The sequence below is a fragment of the Rhinoderma darwinii genome, chromosome 1 (assembly GCF_050947455.1).
Source record: "Rhinoderma darwinii isolate aRhiDar2 chromosome 1, aRhiDar2.hap1, whole genome shotgun sequence".
NCBI lineage: Eukaryota > Metazoa > Chordata > Amphibia > Anura > Rhinodermatidae > Rhinoderma > Rhinoderma darwinii.
Window position 1 is genome coordinate 479,279,625 of NC_134687.1, and position 18,501 is coordinate 479,298,125.

Here is an 18,501-nt window from a genome sequence, read left to right on the forward strand (position 1 = left end):
CACCCATTGACTTCAATGGGTGCGTGATGCTCGAAAAACGCAGAAATATAGAACATGTCGCGAGTTTTACGCAGCGGACTTACGCTGGGCAAAACTCACGGACAGTCTGCATGCCCCCGTAGACTTGCATAGGTCCGTGCGACCCGCGTGAAAACCACGCGGGTTGCACGGACGTATAGCACGTTCGTGTAAATCCGCCGTAACGCACACACAGACATGATTGACGCAAGTTTTTCACGCGTGTAAAATACACACGCTCGTGTGCATGAAGCCTTACTAATGGACGCTGTTAGACAGTAATGAACTAGTAATACATTTTAAAATAAATGAGGACATAGAAAAAATATTGTAATGAAATAACACACACAACACTGGTTAACGATTTTATTAAAAATAAAAAAGGGTGTCATTGAAGTAGTCCTTGAACTGTAAAAAACACATAACTAAGAAAAAAAAAGTGATGCTTAGATACACTGCTCATGTGTGATACTGTCTGTTTGACCATGTATCTAAGCCTACCACAAGGTAGCCTTAGATACATTACCCAAGCAGACAGTGTCACACATGGGCCATGTATCTAAGAATACATGTTAGGCTTAGATACAGGGCCCCAAAACACAAATCTTATACAGGAATAAAAAGAATGTCATCTGGGGTCCTGTATCTAAGCATACATTGTGTTAGGCTTAGATACAGGCTCCATGTGTGACAATTTTTTTTAGCCACTGTATCTAAGCCTAACAATGTAGGCTTAGATACAGGACCCCAGAAGATCTTTTACAGTTTAATATTATACGCTCTGCTCCGGGACTCCTGACATCGTAGCAGAGCCTATAATAGCGTAGTGCGGCTCCTCCTTGGGCCTGCTCGGTGCTACGGCGCAACGGTGTCCCGCGGGCCGCAGATAACAGCCTCAAGGGCTGCATGCGACCCGTGTACTGCATCGAGTTGTCTGATCCCCTATCAAAGCCTACTATGTGTAGACTTTGATAGGGGAAGAACTAAAAGTACAGAGGTCACTGTACCTCTCTAGTCCGCGGGTGCCGTCCCTCTTCACTTTTTTCACTGTGAACACGCATAGGCGCGCTCACAGTGAAAAAAAGCTGCATAGGCTGGGCGGGCACCCGCAGAAACGACACATCTCCAGTGACGTGTCGTGTCCCATCCGAGGTCTCGCTGGGGCGAGACCATGTGATCGGGACACGACACGACAGTGGAGGAGGAAGAAAACGTGACGTCAGAAGACATGTGATCGGCAGAAAAGAGCTGCCAGAACGGAGAACAGAAGCAAGATTGCACAGGTAAGTATATTAGGGAATAGTTAATGTGTGTATTGTGTGTTTAACTTTTAAATAAAAATATATCTCGGACAACCCCTTTAAGTAGAATGTAAAAAAAAAGCATATTTTATAAGCCTAAAAATTCTACAAAAAAATTATATTAGGTGTATAAAAATGATAAAAATTCATTCTAAAAATGGCCAAACGGTGTCTGGTCTTGTAGGCCATAAAAATCCGTGGACATGAATCAGTTAATTTATTCCCTTGACTCTGGTGTCATTGGTATGTTATCCCAGTTCTTGTTGTCTTAGAAGTTTAGTACTGCAGTCCGGTGTCCACTAGATCCAGCCTCTCTTGTCCACAGGTTGGTCACCAGATTAAGAACTGCTTCAGTGAGGCATGTGACCAATCACATTCACCGTTGCTCAGCTGTGTATGTGAGGCAATCTGACAACCCAATACTGCTGTCAGCATGCAAATCTTTTATCCTATCGACTGTACCTGTATACAATGATCATTGTTTCACTGGATGGTATCAATATAGCCCCTTGTACTGAATCAAAAGTTTTCCCATATCCACATCAAATGCATAAGAGAATATTTTAAATATATCCAACAATGTTAGCTCTGAGGGTATGGTCACACGCAATGTCAAAAATGGCTGAAAATGACGGTGCTGTTTTCAGGGAAAACAGCCCCTGATTTTCAGCCGTTTTTGAAGCTGAAAACGTTTTTCTTAGGCATTTTAGGAGCAGTTTTTTCTATTGACACAATGAAAAACGGCTCAAGAAGTTACATAGTACGGTTGAAAAAAGACCTGTCCATCAAGTGACATGCTCCTTCTTTTTACGGGGCGCCCTGTCTGAACCAAGCGCCGTTTTTCCCATTGAATTCAATGGGCAGATGTTTGCAGGCGTTTAGCTTCCATTTTTTCAGGCATATTTCGAGGCGGTGACGCCCTGCAATACGCCTGAAAACTCTGCGTGTGAACATACCCTAATTCTCCTGTCAAACTGTGCAAAAAAATCTAAAAATATTTTGTCATGCTATAGGATTTAAAGTATATACATAGTCCATTCTGTATCATGAAATTGTTACGGAATTTAATCATAAAAATTTTTACATTTTTGCATTCTAAAATATTGATTTATAGGGAACATTAAATGGCAGGGGTTGATTCTCATTTAGGAAAAAAGGAGGAGTATATTTTGTGCAGCTCATCACTGCTGAGACAAATCTCTAAAATACAGTATAGCACTAAAATGGGCGCAAAGACAACAGTATTTTACAGTATATTCAGAATTTGACAAAATTGTTGGCATTTGTGCACATTATGCAACTCAAACCTATTAACATAGGAACTGTGACACAGTAAATAATCGTGTGTTGTCAGAAGCCACATTCCTGATAAACCGCAAACAACTTTTAGCACACGAGCTGGACTTCAATCCCTACAGTTAGAGCCACTACAGGGGGACGGAGCTCCTTTTCTGTCGGTTTCATTTCAGAATTTTTCAGTTTAACTTTTCCTGTTTAACAAAAAAAACGAAATGGGATGAAGCTGATAACAATACCACATAAAGCATAGATCAATTATCTCCAAATATAAAACGACATAAAACGTGTGACTGCACACTTTGGTTAGGTTCCCACAGGTCAGATTTGCTGCAGATTTTGCATGCGTTTTTTTTAGCCAAAACAGAATTGGATCCAAGAGAGGAGACCTATAAGACCTTTCTTTATATATTTCTTCTGTTTAGGTTCCGTTCCTGGTTCTGGCTAAAAAAGCCATATGCAAAATCTGCAGCAAATCTGCACTGTGGGAACCCAAACGTACACATATCTATGAGGCTGGGTTCCCACTGTGCATTTTTGTTGCATTTTTAACAAGTGTTTTTTTGGTAGATGCTCATGTCTCTCAATAGGAGTTCATCAACCAAAAAAAAAATGCATAGTGTGAACCCAGATGGAATCTAAATATGTGAAAATAAATTTGATTCCTCTGCTGGCCCGATCTATACTAAAATCGGAGGCGTGGCACAAATTATATCAGTGGGTAGAACCAATCTCCTCAAGATGGTTTGGATGCCACACTTATTATAGTTACTACATATATGCTCGTATTTGTCTCCCACAATTCTTTTTCTACAAAGCTAATACATTTTAAAAGGGGTTATCTGGGTTATGAAAACTTTGCTAATGGCTGAAAAATTTTATAAATTAGCAAAAGAAAGAGTACTCACTTATCCTTTCCCCTAGAATTATGCCAGAAATAGGATTGGTCACCGCTTAGCCCTCTGGCTGCAGTGGTCACAATTTACTTGCATGTAAACAATCACCGGGATTGCCTCTGGAGCATCAACGCTGGATCGTCGGGGAAAAGGATAGGCGACTACTGCTTCTTTTGTTCATTTTCAATCATTAGCAAAAAAAATCAGAACCCAGATAACCTTTTTAAATATCTCATTGGGGTAGTGGTCATGCGCCATTAAATTGGAGAACTTACAACAAGGTAAAGGGGGCTTGGTGTTTCCAAATTCTCTGATATATTATTTGGCAGCCCAACTACAACATCTGAGAGGGTGGGAAAGAGAAGGCGATATAGACTCTAGCGCTACTATACTTTTACATTATTTGACAACAGACTCATTATACGAGGTGTTAGACGCTAACATGTTTAAACAACAAACGAAAAAGTCATCCACTCTATATGTTATGCATACATTATGGTTGTGTATCAGAATTCTGCAAGGAATAGATGGTTGTACACAATTTACTATTATCTGGGACACCGTTTGGCTCCCTGACTTAAATATCTTTTCGGGATATGAAGCCTTGAGATGGACTGGAATGAGCCGCATAGCACATCCTGTCAAGTTACAAGGACTTCTAATTTGCTCAGATACAAATAGAGTTTGCCTTCTTACATGCCCAATTTTATAAATACCTTCAATTACTTCATGCTTTTGATGTTGAATCTCGAACATGTGCCTAATCACTGATGATAGTATAATGGATCTGGTCAGGAAAAGTGATACCCAAGGGCGTAGCCAGGAGTACAAGGCCCCGTGTTGGGCTCACCCCTCCAATTTGACCCCCCACTATCGGACCTCCATAGATCAGCCCCCCAGCATCAGGACTTTGTGTGCTGTGCCACATTTAACGTCCTGACGTTACCCAGCGTCAGGACCTTGTATGTAGCGCAGCACACGCTGCCAGACGAGATCCGAAGTAGGCCCGCTTTGCTCTCCGGGCCTGGTCGCACCCCTGCAGCCATGATCGTTACACCGCTGCTGGTATCACTTCATGGTTTAATCTCTCTTCTCTACGAAAGCCCCCTGCTCCAATTCCTTGATAAATTCCCATCTCACAAGAAAAGAAAAATGGGAAGGTGATTTAGGACCTATAGAGATGACAAACGACATTCTTCAGACAAAACCGAAATTCTCAGTAAATGAAGAACATCGCATGACTCTTTTTTTACTTGCCACAGAGTATATAAAACTCCAGTATTTTTATACAAAATACAGCTATGGGACTCACCATTTTGGCAGAGATGTAAAACTTCTCAGTGGGACTTACTCCATATGATGTGACATTGTCCTAATCTCCAGGACTATTGGCGTAGGGTAGTAAACATAGTGAATACCATTTAAAATTTGGGCATAGTCTTAAAGCAGTAGTCTGATAGGTGTGGGTGCCACCTCTGGAACCCGCACCTTCCTCACCCCGTTCCTGCCTGGTGAGGCGGCCACTTCTCTGGAAGTCACAGAAACATTGTAGCTCAGCTGTTTCTCTACTCCTGAACACCTTGTCATTCAGTGGCCGGAGAGCAGCAAGAGAAGGTAGGACGGGGGTCAGGGAGACCTGTACTATAGAAGGGTACGAGTCCCAGAGGTGGGACCTGCATCTATCAGACATTTATGGGATATCCTGTGGATATGCCATAAATGTCCAAGATGGGAAAATCCCTTTTAACAATGTTATGGGCAGAGAAGCCAGCAGTGAACATGATCACAACACAATTCTCAATGAGGATTTTAAGACAGATGGGCCTGTGACAACTCCCCATTCATTTTCAAGAAGTTGTCATTAGTAATAATAGTAAAATGACAGTTAGCCTTTAAACTTTTAGGCCTTGTTCACACAAAAGACAGAATGAGGATTGGATCCAACAAAGTAGAAAAGGTGAATTATTTCCTTTATACGCTTCCTATGATTAGGATCCACTCCTGGATTTGGCAAATAAAAAACAACTGCATTTAAATGTGCTGTATGATCAAGGTCTACTTTTTATATTAGGAAACTGCAAAAAATAGTAGTTAATTAATGTAATGTATTATTAAAATTGCTCCCTTTCCTATCGATAATAATTACAACCCTTCTGTCCTCTGCCCAAAATGTACTGCCTACAGAACTCACAACTGGCTGTATTCTGTCAAAGACAGACTATGCCATGAATGGACTTCTCTAGTTATACAACTTCATAATAAAATTATGCAGTTGGCTCCAAACCAAGGTTCAAAAAGGGAATCCGTCATTAGACAGATCCCTTTAATAAAGAGTATCTATAAGATGCTCATGGTATTGTGCTTTAAGGTCCAAACTCCTGTTCGGGATGTCGTTAAAAAGAACAAGCCTTATTCGATAAACAGTTCCTGGCCAAGAGGCACCATGTGGTCACAGCTGCAACTCCTTTTGGCACACAGGAGCCAAGGCCATGACTACATGGTGCCTCTTGACAAATAGGCCAGTAGACAGAATTATTAGCAAACATCACAAGCACTTCCAAAACAGCAATAGCACCCATTGTAGAACTATACCATGAGCACCTTATAGATGCTCTTCATTATGTTTTACAGCATTTATGGAAACGTTGCATTTTTTTAATATATTTTTAAGCAATTCTGTAATATAAACCAATACGACTTCTTGTTAATACAGCAGTCTAATAAAAAAAATCCAAGGTACCTGATGAAGATCGAGATGTTTCTGCATTTTCCCTACCACTTTTTGGCTTACGCTCGGTGGTTTTGTTGCTGTTCCCTTGGTTCTGAAATAAAAGCATAGTTAGTTTCACAAGAATTACAGTTGCCTATACAAGAAGAAATGAAAAATGTAAATATGACAGCCTCATCAAGTTCCTTACCTTGTACACCCCTCGAACCCCCCCCCCCCCTTCTGTACCCTTGGTTGAAAAAAATGAAAATGTTCAATAAAAACATTGTTGAAAAAAATGAAAAACATTTGGGTATCCCTAACATATTTATAGTGATTGTAGTGACTCAAACATAAGGTCAATATGTATTTATAATATAGCTCAATTTTATTAGAATATATAACAAAGTAAAACATGATAAAGACGCAGGAAGTCACACATATACTTGGTTTCAGTATATATATTCAAGTAACACCAAAACACAATAGCCTGGTCCAAGCAAACCTCCAAGGGGTAGATAAATCATGATTAGAAGTACCCCACATAAAATCAACTACTCATATTGGCAAGGGTAAATTCAAAGAACATATACATATACATATACAACCTGAGCTTCTTTAATAAGAACCTAGTGATATATGAAGAATTTCCAGATAAGCTAAACTACTACAGTAGAAAAATGACTTATGATTGCCTCACCTTGTCGTCTGCATGCTGCTGTTCTATGTTGTTGTAAAATGGCTCCAAGTTACAAATAGCAATTATTTGCGTCTCTCCTGAGACAAGATTTTTTAAGGGCACGATAGCAGATCCAAGTGTCTTGACAATTGGGGGATCATGACGAAGTTCAAGCAGATTTTCATTTTTCTTCTTACTCTTTCCATCAGTTTTACTTCCCTGGAACAAAACAAATGACATTCCAAAGTAATATCCAAAACACCTTTGTGTTTTTTAATTACCTGCTGATATTGACAGCTCTGTAGCGGTTGGCCGTAAAATGAGCGCCGATCAACAAGACAGCTCGTTGATTGGCGCTCGTTTGCTCCTTTTACAAGGAGAAATGATCAGTAATGTCATTTCCTTCATGTCTGCAGTACATCTCTCTGTTTACACAGGGAGATGGGCGGCCGACAACGATAATGTTTTCTGCTGCATAAACGATCCGATCAGCCGATGAAGGAGCGTTTGCTCGTTCAGGAGCTGATTGTTTACACCGGGCAATGATCGATGAACACTCATTTGCACGATCATTGGCCCGTGTAAAAGGGCCTTCGAGATATAAATGGTATTACCGTCCCTACATCCTAACTGAAGGCCCCTCCATTTCTGTGATGACACTACTTCCTTTGTATGGTGATGATAGTCCCAGGCCTTTCATAATATATGTTTAACCCCTTACCGCACCAGGACGCACCGGTACATCCTGTATTGCAGTGCTTTAAGGCACTGGGACGTACCGGTGCGTCCTGACTAAAAACGGTCACCCTGTCAAAGGACAGGGTGACAGAACGTCCCCAGCCGGCGATTGCTGTGACTGGTCAGTTACTGGTCACAGCAAACTGACCAATCACAGCTAGATGAGAATGTGTATGTGATGGCGCTGGCTCAGAAGCTGAGCCAGCGCCATCATCGCCGGGTATCGGCTGTCCGACACCCCGCTGTAATGGCCAGGACCGGAGCTAGGCTATCGCTGCATCTAGGTGGTTAGATCGCACCCTATGGTTGCTAATGCCAACTATCGGCACCCGCGGGGGTGCTGATGGTTGCTATGGCAATCATAGCCTAACAATGGCTTCCTAGTACGGAAGCCTATTAGACCCCGCCGGGAGGCGAGGTCTAATAGGCTTGCGGTCAGTGAAAAGCTGACAGCTATAATACACTGCACTATGTAAGTAGTGCAGTGTATTAGAATAGCGATCAGGGTTTCATGCCTGTCCCCTAGTGGGACAAAAAAAAAGTTAAAACAAGTTAATAAAAATGTTTTAAAGTATAAAAAAATAAACGTTTCACGTTAAACACTATAACAGTCTTTTTTCCCATAAGTATTTTATTATAGGAAAAAACAGAAAACATTAAAAAAAAAAGTATTCATATGTGGTATCACCACGTCCGTAACGACCCGAACTATAAAAATATCACGCTATTTTACCCACACAACACCGTAATAATTTTTTTTTTACAAATTACAGAATCTCTGTTTTTTAGTCACTACCCCTTCCGAAATCAGAATAAACAAAGGGAATCTTAAAGTTGCATGTTTCCCCTGAAATTATAACATTAAAAACTACAGTCCATCCCGCAAAATACAAACCCTCCCAAAGCTTTTTTGACGGAAAAATAAAAAAAAGTTATGGCTCTCAGAATATGGTGACACAAAAAATTAATTATTTGAAACAAAAGTGATTTTATTGTGAAGACGCTGCACAACATAAGAAAAACTATATACATACAGTATGGCATCACCGTAATCGTACCGACCCACAGAATAAAGTAAAATGGTCATTCATAGCTCATGGCGAACACCGTAAAAAAAAATAAAAAAAAGAATAAAAACAACATGCTTGCCAAAAAATGAAAAAAGTGATCAAAAAAAAATCGCATGTACCCCAAAATGTTACCAATGAAATCTACAGATTGTCCCGCAACAAATAAGCCCTCACACCGCTTTGGTGGAGAAAAAATAAAAAAGGCCTGGCTCTCTGAATATGGCGATGCAAAATGTGCAGTGTTCCAAAAGCGGATCAGATCGGGCACCATTTATCAGTGCGACATCGGCCACATATCTATGAATTATTATTTATTTACCCCATTATTATACCCTCTTATTATGCCCTGATGTACCCCACACAGATTACATATGCCCCCACATTAAAAACTGAAATACCAGCAAAACCCCAAACCAAACTACCACTAAACAAAATCTGCGCTCCAAAAGCCAAATGGCGCTCCCTCCCTTCTGAGCCCTGCAGCGTGCCCAAACTGCAGTTTACGTCCACATATATGGCATCACCATACCCGGGAGAACCCACTTAACAGTTTAAGGCATTTGTCTTCAGTGGCACAAACTGGGCACAACATATTGTGCACTAAAATGGCATATACCTGTGGAAATTTGCGATTTTGACTTTGCACCATCCACTGAGCATTAATTTCTAATAAAAAAAACAAAACTGTGTGGTCAAAATGCTCACTACACCCCTTAAAAATGACACATTTTTGGGGGAAAAAAAAAAATTTTTCTTTTCAGTGCCTCATTCTAATACAATCTATGAAACACCTGTGGGATCAAAATGCTCACTACATCCCGAGATGATTACCCTGAGGGGTATAGTTTCCAAACTGAAGTCACTTCTCAGGGGTTTCTACTGTACTGGTACCTCAGGGGCTCTGAAAATACGAAATTTCACCCAAAATACAATCAACCAAAATCTACATGCCAAGAAGCACTCCTGCCATTCTGAGCCGTGTGTCCAAACCGCAGTTTATGACCACTTATGGGGTATTGCCGTACTCAGGAGAAATTGCTTTACAATTGTTGGGGCGCTTTTTGACCTTTATTCCTTGTGAAAATGAAAAAATTTCTAAAATTTTAGTGGAAAGAATGTCGATTTTCATTTTCACTGCCTAATTTCAATAAATTCAACAAAAAAACAGTGGGGTCAAAATGCTCACTTATACCACTAGATAAATTCCACGAGGGGTGTAGTTTCCCAAATGGGGTCACTTTTGCGGGGTTTGCACTATTTTGGCCCCTCAGTGGCTTTGCAAATGTAACATGGCGCCGCAAACCATTCCAGCAAAGCTTGAGCTCCAAAAATCAAATGGCTCTCTGTCCTTTCTCCGCCCTGCCGTGTGTCCACACAGCAGTTTATTACCACATATGGGGTATTGCTGTGCTCAGAAGAGTTTGCTTTACAAATGTTGGGTGCTTTTTCTCCTTTATCTATTGTAAAAATGAAAAAATATGAGCTAAGACTACTTTTTAATCAGAAAAAAATTTAGATTTTCAATTTCACGGCATAATTCCCATAAATTCTGCAAAAACCGTGTGGGGTCAAAATGCTAACTATACCCCTAGAAATATTCCTTGAGGAGTGTAGTTTCCAAAATGGGTCACTTTTGGGGGTTTCCGCTGTTTTGGTCCCTCCAGGGCATTGCAAACACGACATGGCACTGAAAACTATTACAGCAAAATCTGCTCTCCAAAATCGAAATGGTGCTCCTTCCCTTGTAAGCCCTGTCGTGGGTCCAAATAGCAGTTTATTACCACATATGGGGCATTTCCATAATCGGAAGAAGATGCTTTACAAATGTTGGGGTGCTTTTTCTCATTTATTCCTTGTAAAAATGTAGATTTTCATTTTTACAGACTAATTCCAATAAGTTTAGTGAAGAAACTGTGGGGTCAAAATTCTAACTATACCGCTAGATAAATTTCTTGAGGGGTGTACTTTCCAAAATGGGGTCACTTTTGGGGGGTTTCCACTGTTTTGCCACCACAAGACCTCTTCAAACCGGACATGGTGCCTAAAATATATTCTAAAAAAAGGCGGCCCCAAAATCCACTAGGTGCTCCTTTGCTTCTGAGGCATGTGCTTCAGTCCAGTAGCGCACTGGGGCCACATGTGGGATATTTCTAAAAACTGCAGACTCTGGGCAATAAATATTGAGTTGCATTTCTCTGATAAAACTTTCTGTGTTAAAGACGAAAATGTATTAGAAATGAATTTTGGCAAAAAAAATGAAAATTGTAAATTTCCCCTCTACTTTGCTTTAATTCCTGTGAAACGCCTAAAAGGTTAAGAAACTTTCTAAATGCGGTTTTGAATGCTTTGAGGGGTCTAATTTTTAAAATGGGGTGATTTATAGGGACTTTCTAATATATAAGGCCCTCAAAGCCACTTCAGAACTGAACTAGTCTCTGAAAAAATAGCCTTTTGAAATTTTCTTGAAAATGTGAGAAATTGCTGCTAAGTTCTAAGCCTTGTAACTTCCTAGCAAAATAAAAGGACTTTTAAAAAAAACAATGCAAACATAAAGTAGACATACGGGAAATATTAACTAGTAACTATATTGTGTGGTATTACTATCTGTTTTACAAGCCAATACATTTAAATTCAGAAAAATGCCAATTTTTGCACATTTTCTCTGAATTTTGGGGTTTTTCACAAATAAACACTGAATATCGACCAAATTATACCACAAACAAAGTACACTGTGTCACGAGAAACAATCTCAGAATCAATTGGATACATAAAAGCATTCCAGAGTTACTACCATATAAAGTGATGTCAGATTTGAAAAAATTGGCTGTGTCCTTAAGGGGTTAAAAATGTAGTAACTTCATGTGTTGTCTTTGTGTAGTCTTTGTTTTTCCACCTGAAATTACTTATCTATCCCAAAATTCCCTGCGTGTGCCTGACCACCTTAAAGTGTCACCTCACAGTGCTCTAGGTCTTATGGCATCTATAAGATCCTATAAATATGCCATGAGAGTATGTATTACAAAAACTCCTTTAGTACCAAAAAAAAAGAACAGTTCAGATCATTGTAAGGGTATGTGCACACACACTAATTACGTCCGTAATTGACGGACGTATTTCGGCCGCAAGTCCCGGACCGAACACAGTGCAGGGAGCCGGGCTCCTAGCATCATAGTTATGTACGATGCTAGGAGTCCCTGCCTCTCTGCAGGACAACTGTCCCGTACTGTAATCATGTTTTCAGTACGGGACAGTAGTTCCACGGAGAGGCAGGGACTCCTAGCATCGTACATAACTATGATGCTAGGAGCCCGGCTCCCTGCACTGAGTTCGGTCCGGGACTTCCGGCCGAAATACGTCCGTCCATTACGGACGTTAATGTGGTCGTGTGAACCCAGCCTTATCATTTACCATGTTACCATTCGGGCTTAGGGACAGGTATGAAGATGAGCAGGGCAGCAGAGTACTGCAGAGTGTACAGCTCATTGCATGCAAACGGAAGTGAGGAGTCATGTGCCACAAGCTGAGCATCCAAGGCCATGCAGTCCTGGTGTTGCCAGTTGCCCATCACTGATCTAATCACCCATGAAGTGCATAGACCTTTTTATTTTTATTTTTTACCACTGGGCTTAGTGACTGCATTGTAACATTTGCTGTTCAGTTTGACAAGTCTTAAACCAAAGTTACCTTAGAACTACTTCTGGCCTTGTCCTTTTCACCACGTTTTTTGTCAAGCTTTGATACAATAGTGTTCTCCTCTGGATCTTTGGGCCAGGAGAGGGTCTAAGGGAAACATGGATTTGTGCGTGAGTAGCAATATTGCAGAAGTAACAAAAACTAGACAAAATTATTGTTAATAAATACCTTCGCATTATGTAATATGTTGCCACTATGTATAAAGGATGATAATTTAACCATCCCAGCATATACACTGGCCGAACATAACCATAGGACCCCATTCACTCGGCGTATACCAAGAGAGCGTCCCATCGGCATAAGCTGGGTCTGGTATGTGTTGGTGTACTACTTTTTTTGCGGTATGGAATAGTGAATTAGACGGCACTATTCCATACAAAGTTATACAGTAAAATAAACGTACACTGTGCTGTAGATAAGTTTGTTTTTTTACAGTGGGAGCCTATTAGGCTGGGTTTACACGAGCACATTAACGTCCGTAATGGACGGGCTCCTAGCATCATAGTTATGTACGACGCTAGGAGTCCCTGCCTCTCCGTGGAACTACTGTCCCGCACTGAAAACATGATTACAGTACGGGACAGTTGTCCTGCAGAGAGGCAGGGACTCCTAGCATCGTACATAACTATGATGCTAGGAGCCCGGCTCCCTGCACTGAGTTCGGTCCGGGACTTCCGGCCGAAATACGTCCGTCCATTACGGACGTTAATGTGCTCGTGTGAACCCCGCCTTACCGACTTATCCCACTGTATGCTTATACAACGGGATATGTCGCAGCCTACCTCTATAGTGTGAGATCCTCTCGACATATACCTCTGACGTTGGGCTCTGATGTGGTGTGAACAGAGCCTTACTTTACCTGATACAGTAGGTTTTTTTTCCCTCTATGGCCATTTTCTAATTAGATTATCCTCGGCTGGTATAAATAATTTATGTTAAACGTGTAAACATAGATCTCGTTTCAACCATTGCAAGCCTCAGCGGTGGTAACACTTTACACTACTTTGTTTTTTGTCAATCTTATCATTATTCGACCCAGAGTCGGACAGGATTTTTCACTGTAACGCAGGTGCAAAATGTGCCCATATTACACTCATGTGAAGCTGACCTTTAGGCTGGGTTCACACAACCTATTTTCAGGCGTAAACGAGGCGTATTATGCCTCGATTTACGCCTGAAAATAGGGCTACAATACATCGGCAAACATCTGCCCATTCATTTGAATGGGTTTGCCGACGTACTGTGCAGACGACCTGTAATTTACGCGTCGTCGTTTGACAGCTGTCAAATCACGACACGTAAATTGACTGCCTCGGCAAAGAAGTGCAGGGCACTTTTTTGCAACATAATTTGAGCCGTTCTTCATTGAAGTCAATGAAGAGCAGCTCAAGATTTACGAGCGTCACAGACGCCTCGCATAATGCGAGGAGGAGCTTTTACGTCTGAAACGAGGCAGCTGTTTTCTCCTGAAAACAGTCTGTCTTTTCAGACATAAAAGCCTCTCATCGTGTGCACATACCCTAAGCAATCGAGGATTGTGTTTTTGTTCCACACAAGCCTCTACAGGGAGCTGTGGAGGTGCTCATTCCATTATAGTCTCTCACAACATCAGTATACACGCTGACTGCCATGGCCTGCTTAGTGTACAGAGGGCCAGCAGAAGTGTATTATTTTGTTGCCGCACAGAATAAGCCTATTCACAATAAGCAAAAAATACAATGGAGCGGACCTCAATAGTTGGTGGGCGTGCAACAGTTAAATTCAAAAAAGGCTGCCTGCCGGCAGAAATAAGCCCTGTTTTCCAACCATTATTAAAGAGTAAAAATAAAATAAAAAAGTCTTTATTCAATTTGCAACAAGGACAGACATGAAATTTAAAAGTTAATGTCCATTTCTGACAGCAATTAGCACAGTGCCAGACGTAAGAGCTCTGTCTAGAAAGGGTTAAGTACCACAACCACAGAGCGCTAGTTATTAGTTAGATCCAAAGGTGTCAATAGGACAATTATTAAAATAAAGGTAGAAGCCCCCCCGACATGTTTCGCTACGATGTAGCGTCCTCAGGGGTATCGGGGCCAATGACAGCGAGCGGCGGTGTCAGTCTCATTAAGTATTCACTGCAACTAGCTGAACATGTGTCCACAATCAGTCGATAGCCTATCCAAGGAGGAATAGAGGACCGAGCCTCCTCCTCCGTTGATTGACAGATTCTGCCACCAATCACTTACTAGTTAGATGCCACCAATGAACAGCACTCAAGTGCACAAGCACACCAGGCTGCTTGATGGTAATCGCTGTACATATAATTATAACATTACTATAATACAAGAAAGAGGTCACCGATGAGTTTATAGATAAGTGCACAGAGGCACAAAGTGAGGAAAGTGATGGGATAGTAACGAATGTGATTAGTAATAGTACCATTCTAGGTACAAACGCTGTGCCCTGATTAAAGACGATATTATAGTTGCTGTGAGCGGCACAACAATATTACTATGATCTAAAGAAGTTATTAGTGGGCTTATAGATCAATACGTTTATAGGGTAGAAAGACATAATAGGCAGAGTTATCATGGACACTGTAGATAAGTGTACGAGTCTACACACGGAGACAGACACACTGGTGTACTGGCATGACTGAATCAGAATGCCGTATATGCCGGACAGCAAGATAATCGCTATACACAGTATCGGGACACTGCTACTATGCAAAAAAAAAAAAAAGGTTTACTGGAGAATTTGTAAAACGGTGCACAAACGCACAATGTGAACAGAGTGATACAATAATAATACAATTTTATTTTAAAAAAAAATAAAAAAAAAAGTTTACTAGAGAGTTTGTAAAACGGTGCACAAACGCACAATGTGAACAGAGTGAAACAATAATAGTAAAATTTAACACGCTGGCGCTGTGAGGTGATTAAAGGTGATGTTACAATTACTGTAAGCAGCACAAAAGATGTTACTGTGATCTGGGAAGGTTATCAGTGGACTAATAGATCAATGCGCTAATAAACTAGGGTAAATCAAAATGAGCAGATTCATGATAGGCATTGCAAATTAGGGTATGTGCACACACACTAATTACGTCCGTAATTGACGGACGTATTTCGGCCGCAAGTACCGGACCGAACACAGTGCAGGGAGCCGGGCTCCTAGCATCATAGTTATATACGATGCTAGGAGTCCCTGCCGCTCTGCAGGACAACTGTCTCGTACTGTAATCATGTTTTCAGTACGGGACAGTAGTTCCACGGAGAGGCAGGGACTCCTAGTAGCATCGTACATATGTATGATGCTAGGAGCCCGGCTTCCTGCACTGAGTTCGGTCCACTACTTGCGGCCGAAATACGTCCGTAAATTACGGACGTAATTAGTGTGTGTGCACATACCCTTAGTATACAAGTATACACGCTGAAATACCAGAGATATACGCGCAAAGGTGTACCAGAACGGCATAGTAAGAATGCCATTTATGTCAGACAGCGATATAAGTAGTATACAGAATAATACAATAATATCTATGGATAGATAAAAGGTATGAGATATTACACTCATCGGGCTTAGTAGAGACCAAGCATTCAGAGTCAGTTGCTATCAAAGTGACTCATAAAGAAACGCAGTGAGTTATAATTGATCAAAATATTCAAACCGCCGCTATGTCGCTTACCAAGCTGTAGCCTGGGGGGTACCTGAAGCAAATACTAAGTATGATTGATAGTAGTATATTCATATAAGAAATGTGGATAGTAAGGCAGATTATAAAGAGTTTAATGACTACATTGTCAGTACAGTACCAGAATAATCACACAAACTGAAGTATAGTTCCAGTGTTTGGGTAACGTGTAGGATTCACAGAAAAGCAGCAAACGTAAATCCCTCATTGAGGCCTCCTGGGCTGAGAGATCCAAGGCGATGGATCCAACGTGCCTCCTCCTGTAACAACTTGCGGTTACTTGGTGTATCCTCTTTTTGGTTTATAGTGCTTAGATGTTTAGAAATTCTCCTCTGAGGAGAATTTCTAAACATCTAAGCACTATAAACCAAAAAGAGGATACACCACTGTCTAGGCACATCCGTCTTGTACATGATGGGGACATTCGCTCCTTGAAATTCTGGGGCATTACGCAAGTCAAACTTGGCCCTAGAGCAGGTAACCTTGACCGCAAGTTGTTACAGGAGGAGGCACGTTGGATCCATCGCCTTGGATCTCTCAGCCCAGGAGGCCTCAATGAGGGATTTACGTTTGCTGCTTTTCTGTGAATCCTACACGTTACCCAAACACTGGAACTATACTTCAGTTTGTGTGATTATTCTGGTACTGTACTGACAATGTAGTCATTAAACTCTTTATAATCTGCCTTACTATCCACATTTCTTATATGAATATACTACTATCAATCATACTTAGTATTTGCTTCAGGTACCCCCCAGGCTACAGCTTGGTAAGCGACATAGCGGCGGTTTGAATATTTTGATCAATTATAACTCACTGCGTTTCTTTATGAGTCACTTTGATAGCAACTGACTCTGAATGCTTGGTCTCTACTAAGCCCGATGAGTGTAATATCTCATACCTTTTATCTATCCATAGATATTATTGTATTATTCTGTATACTACTTATATCGCTGTCTGACATAAATGGCATTCTTACTATGCCGTTCTGGTACACCTTTGCGCGTATATCTCTGGTATTTCAGCGTGTATACTTGTATACTAAGGGTATGTGCACACACACTAATTACGTCCGTAATTTACGGACGTATTTCGGCCGCAAGTAGTGGACCGAACTCAGTGCAGGAAGCCGGGCTCCTAGCATCATACATATGTACGATGCTACTAGGAGTCCCTGCCTCTCCGTGGAACTACTGTCCCGTACTGAAAACATGATTACAGTACGAGACAGTTGTCCTGCAGAGCGGCAGGGACTCCTAGCATCGTATATAACTATGATGCTAGGAGCCCGGCTCCCTGCACTGTGTTCGGTCCGGTACTTGCGGCCGAAATACGTCCGTCAATTACGGACGTAATTAGTGTGTGTGCACATACCCTAATTTGCAATGCCTATCATGAATCTGCTCATTTTGATTTACCCTAGTTTATTAGCGCATTGATCTATTAGTCCACTGATAACCTTCCCAGATCACAGTAACATCTTTTGTGCTGCTTACAGTAATTGTAACATCACCTTTAATCACCTCACAGCGCCAGCGTGTTAAATTTTACTATTATTGTTTCACTCTGTTCACATTGTGCGTTTGTGCACCGTTTTACAAACTCTCTAGTAAACTTTTTTTTTAATATTTTTTTTTTGCATAGTAGCAGTGTCCCGATACTGTGTATAGCGATTATCTTGCTGTCCGGCATATACGGCATTCTGATTCAGTCATGCCAGTACACCAGTGTGTCTGTCTCCGTGTGTAGACTCGTACACTTATCTACAGTGTCCATGATAACTCTGCCTATTATGTCTTTCTACCCTATAAACGTATTGATCTATAAGCCCACTAATAACTTCTTTAGATCATAGTAATATTGTTGTGCCGCTCACAGCAACTATAATATCGTCTTTAATCAGGGCACAGCGTTTGTACCTAGAATGGTACTATTACTAATCACATTTGTTACTATCCCATCACTTTTCTCACTTTGTGCCTCTGTGCACTTATCTATAAACTCATCGGTGACCTCTTTCTTGTATTATAGTAATGTTATAATTATATGTACAGCGATTACCATCAAGCAGCCTGGTGTGCTTGTGCACTTGAGTGCTGTTCATTGGTGGCATCTAACTAGTAAGTGATTGGTGGCAGAATCTGTCAATCAACGGAGGAGGAGGCTCGGTCCTCTATTCCTCCTTGGATAGGCTATCGACTGATTGTGGACACATGTTCAGCTAGTTGCAGTGAATACTTAATGAGACTGACACCGCCGCTCGCTGTCATTGGCCCCGATACCCCTGAGGACGCTACATCGTAGCGAAACATGTCGGGGGGGCTTCTACCTTTATTTTAATAATTGTCCTATTGACACCTTTGGATCTAACTAATAACTAGCGCTCTGTGGTTGTGGTACTTAACCCTTTCTAGACAGAGCTCTTAC

At 41.2% G+C, this 18,501-nt stretch overlaps 1 protein-coding gene across 1 annotated transcript in view; it reads right to left on the reverse strand.

Annotated features, from left to right (window-relative positions):
- Positions 1 to 2,437: 2,437 nt before the first annotated feature.
- Positions 2,438 to 18,501, reverse strand: part of LRRC43 (leucine rich repeat containing 43) — a 74,922-nt gene continuing 58,858 nt past the window's right edge. The window contains exons 9-12 of the mRNA XM_075854706.1: positions 12,390 to 12,485; positions 6,919 to 7,116; positions 6,252 to 6,333; positions 2,438 to 2,809 (exon numbers count right to left, since the gene is read on the reverse strand). Of these exons, the coding sequence (XP_075710821.1) occupies positions 2,706 to 2,809; positions 6,252 to 6,333; positions 6,919 to 7,116; positions 12,390 to 12,485 (480 nt within the window). The 3' untranslated portion in view covers positions 2,438 to 2,705. The remainder of the gene's footprint in view (positions 2,810 to 6,251; positions 6,334 to 6,918; positions 7,117 to 12,389; positions 12,486 to 18,501) is intronic.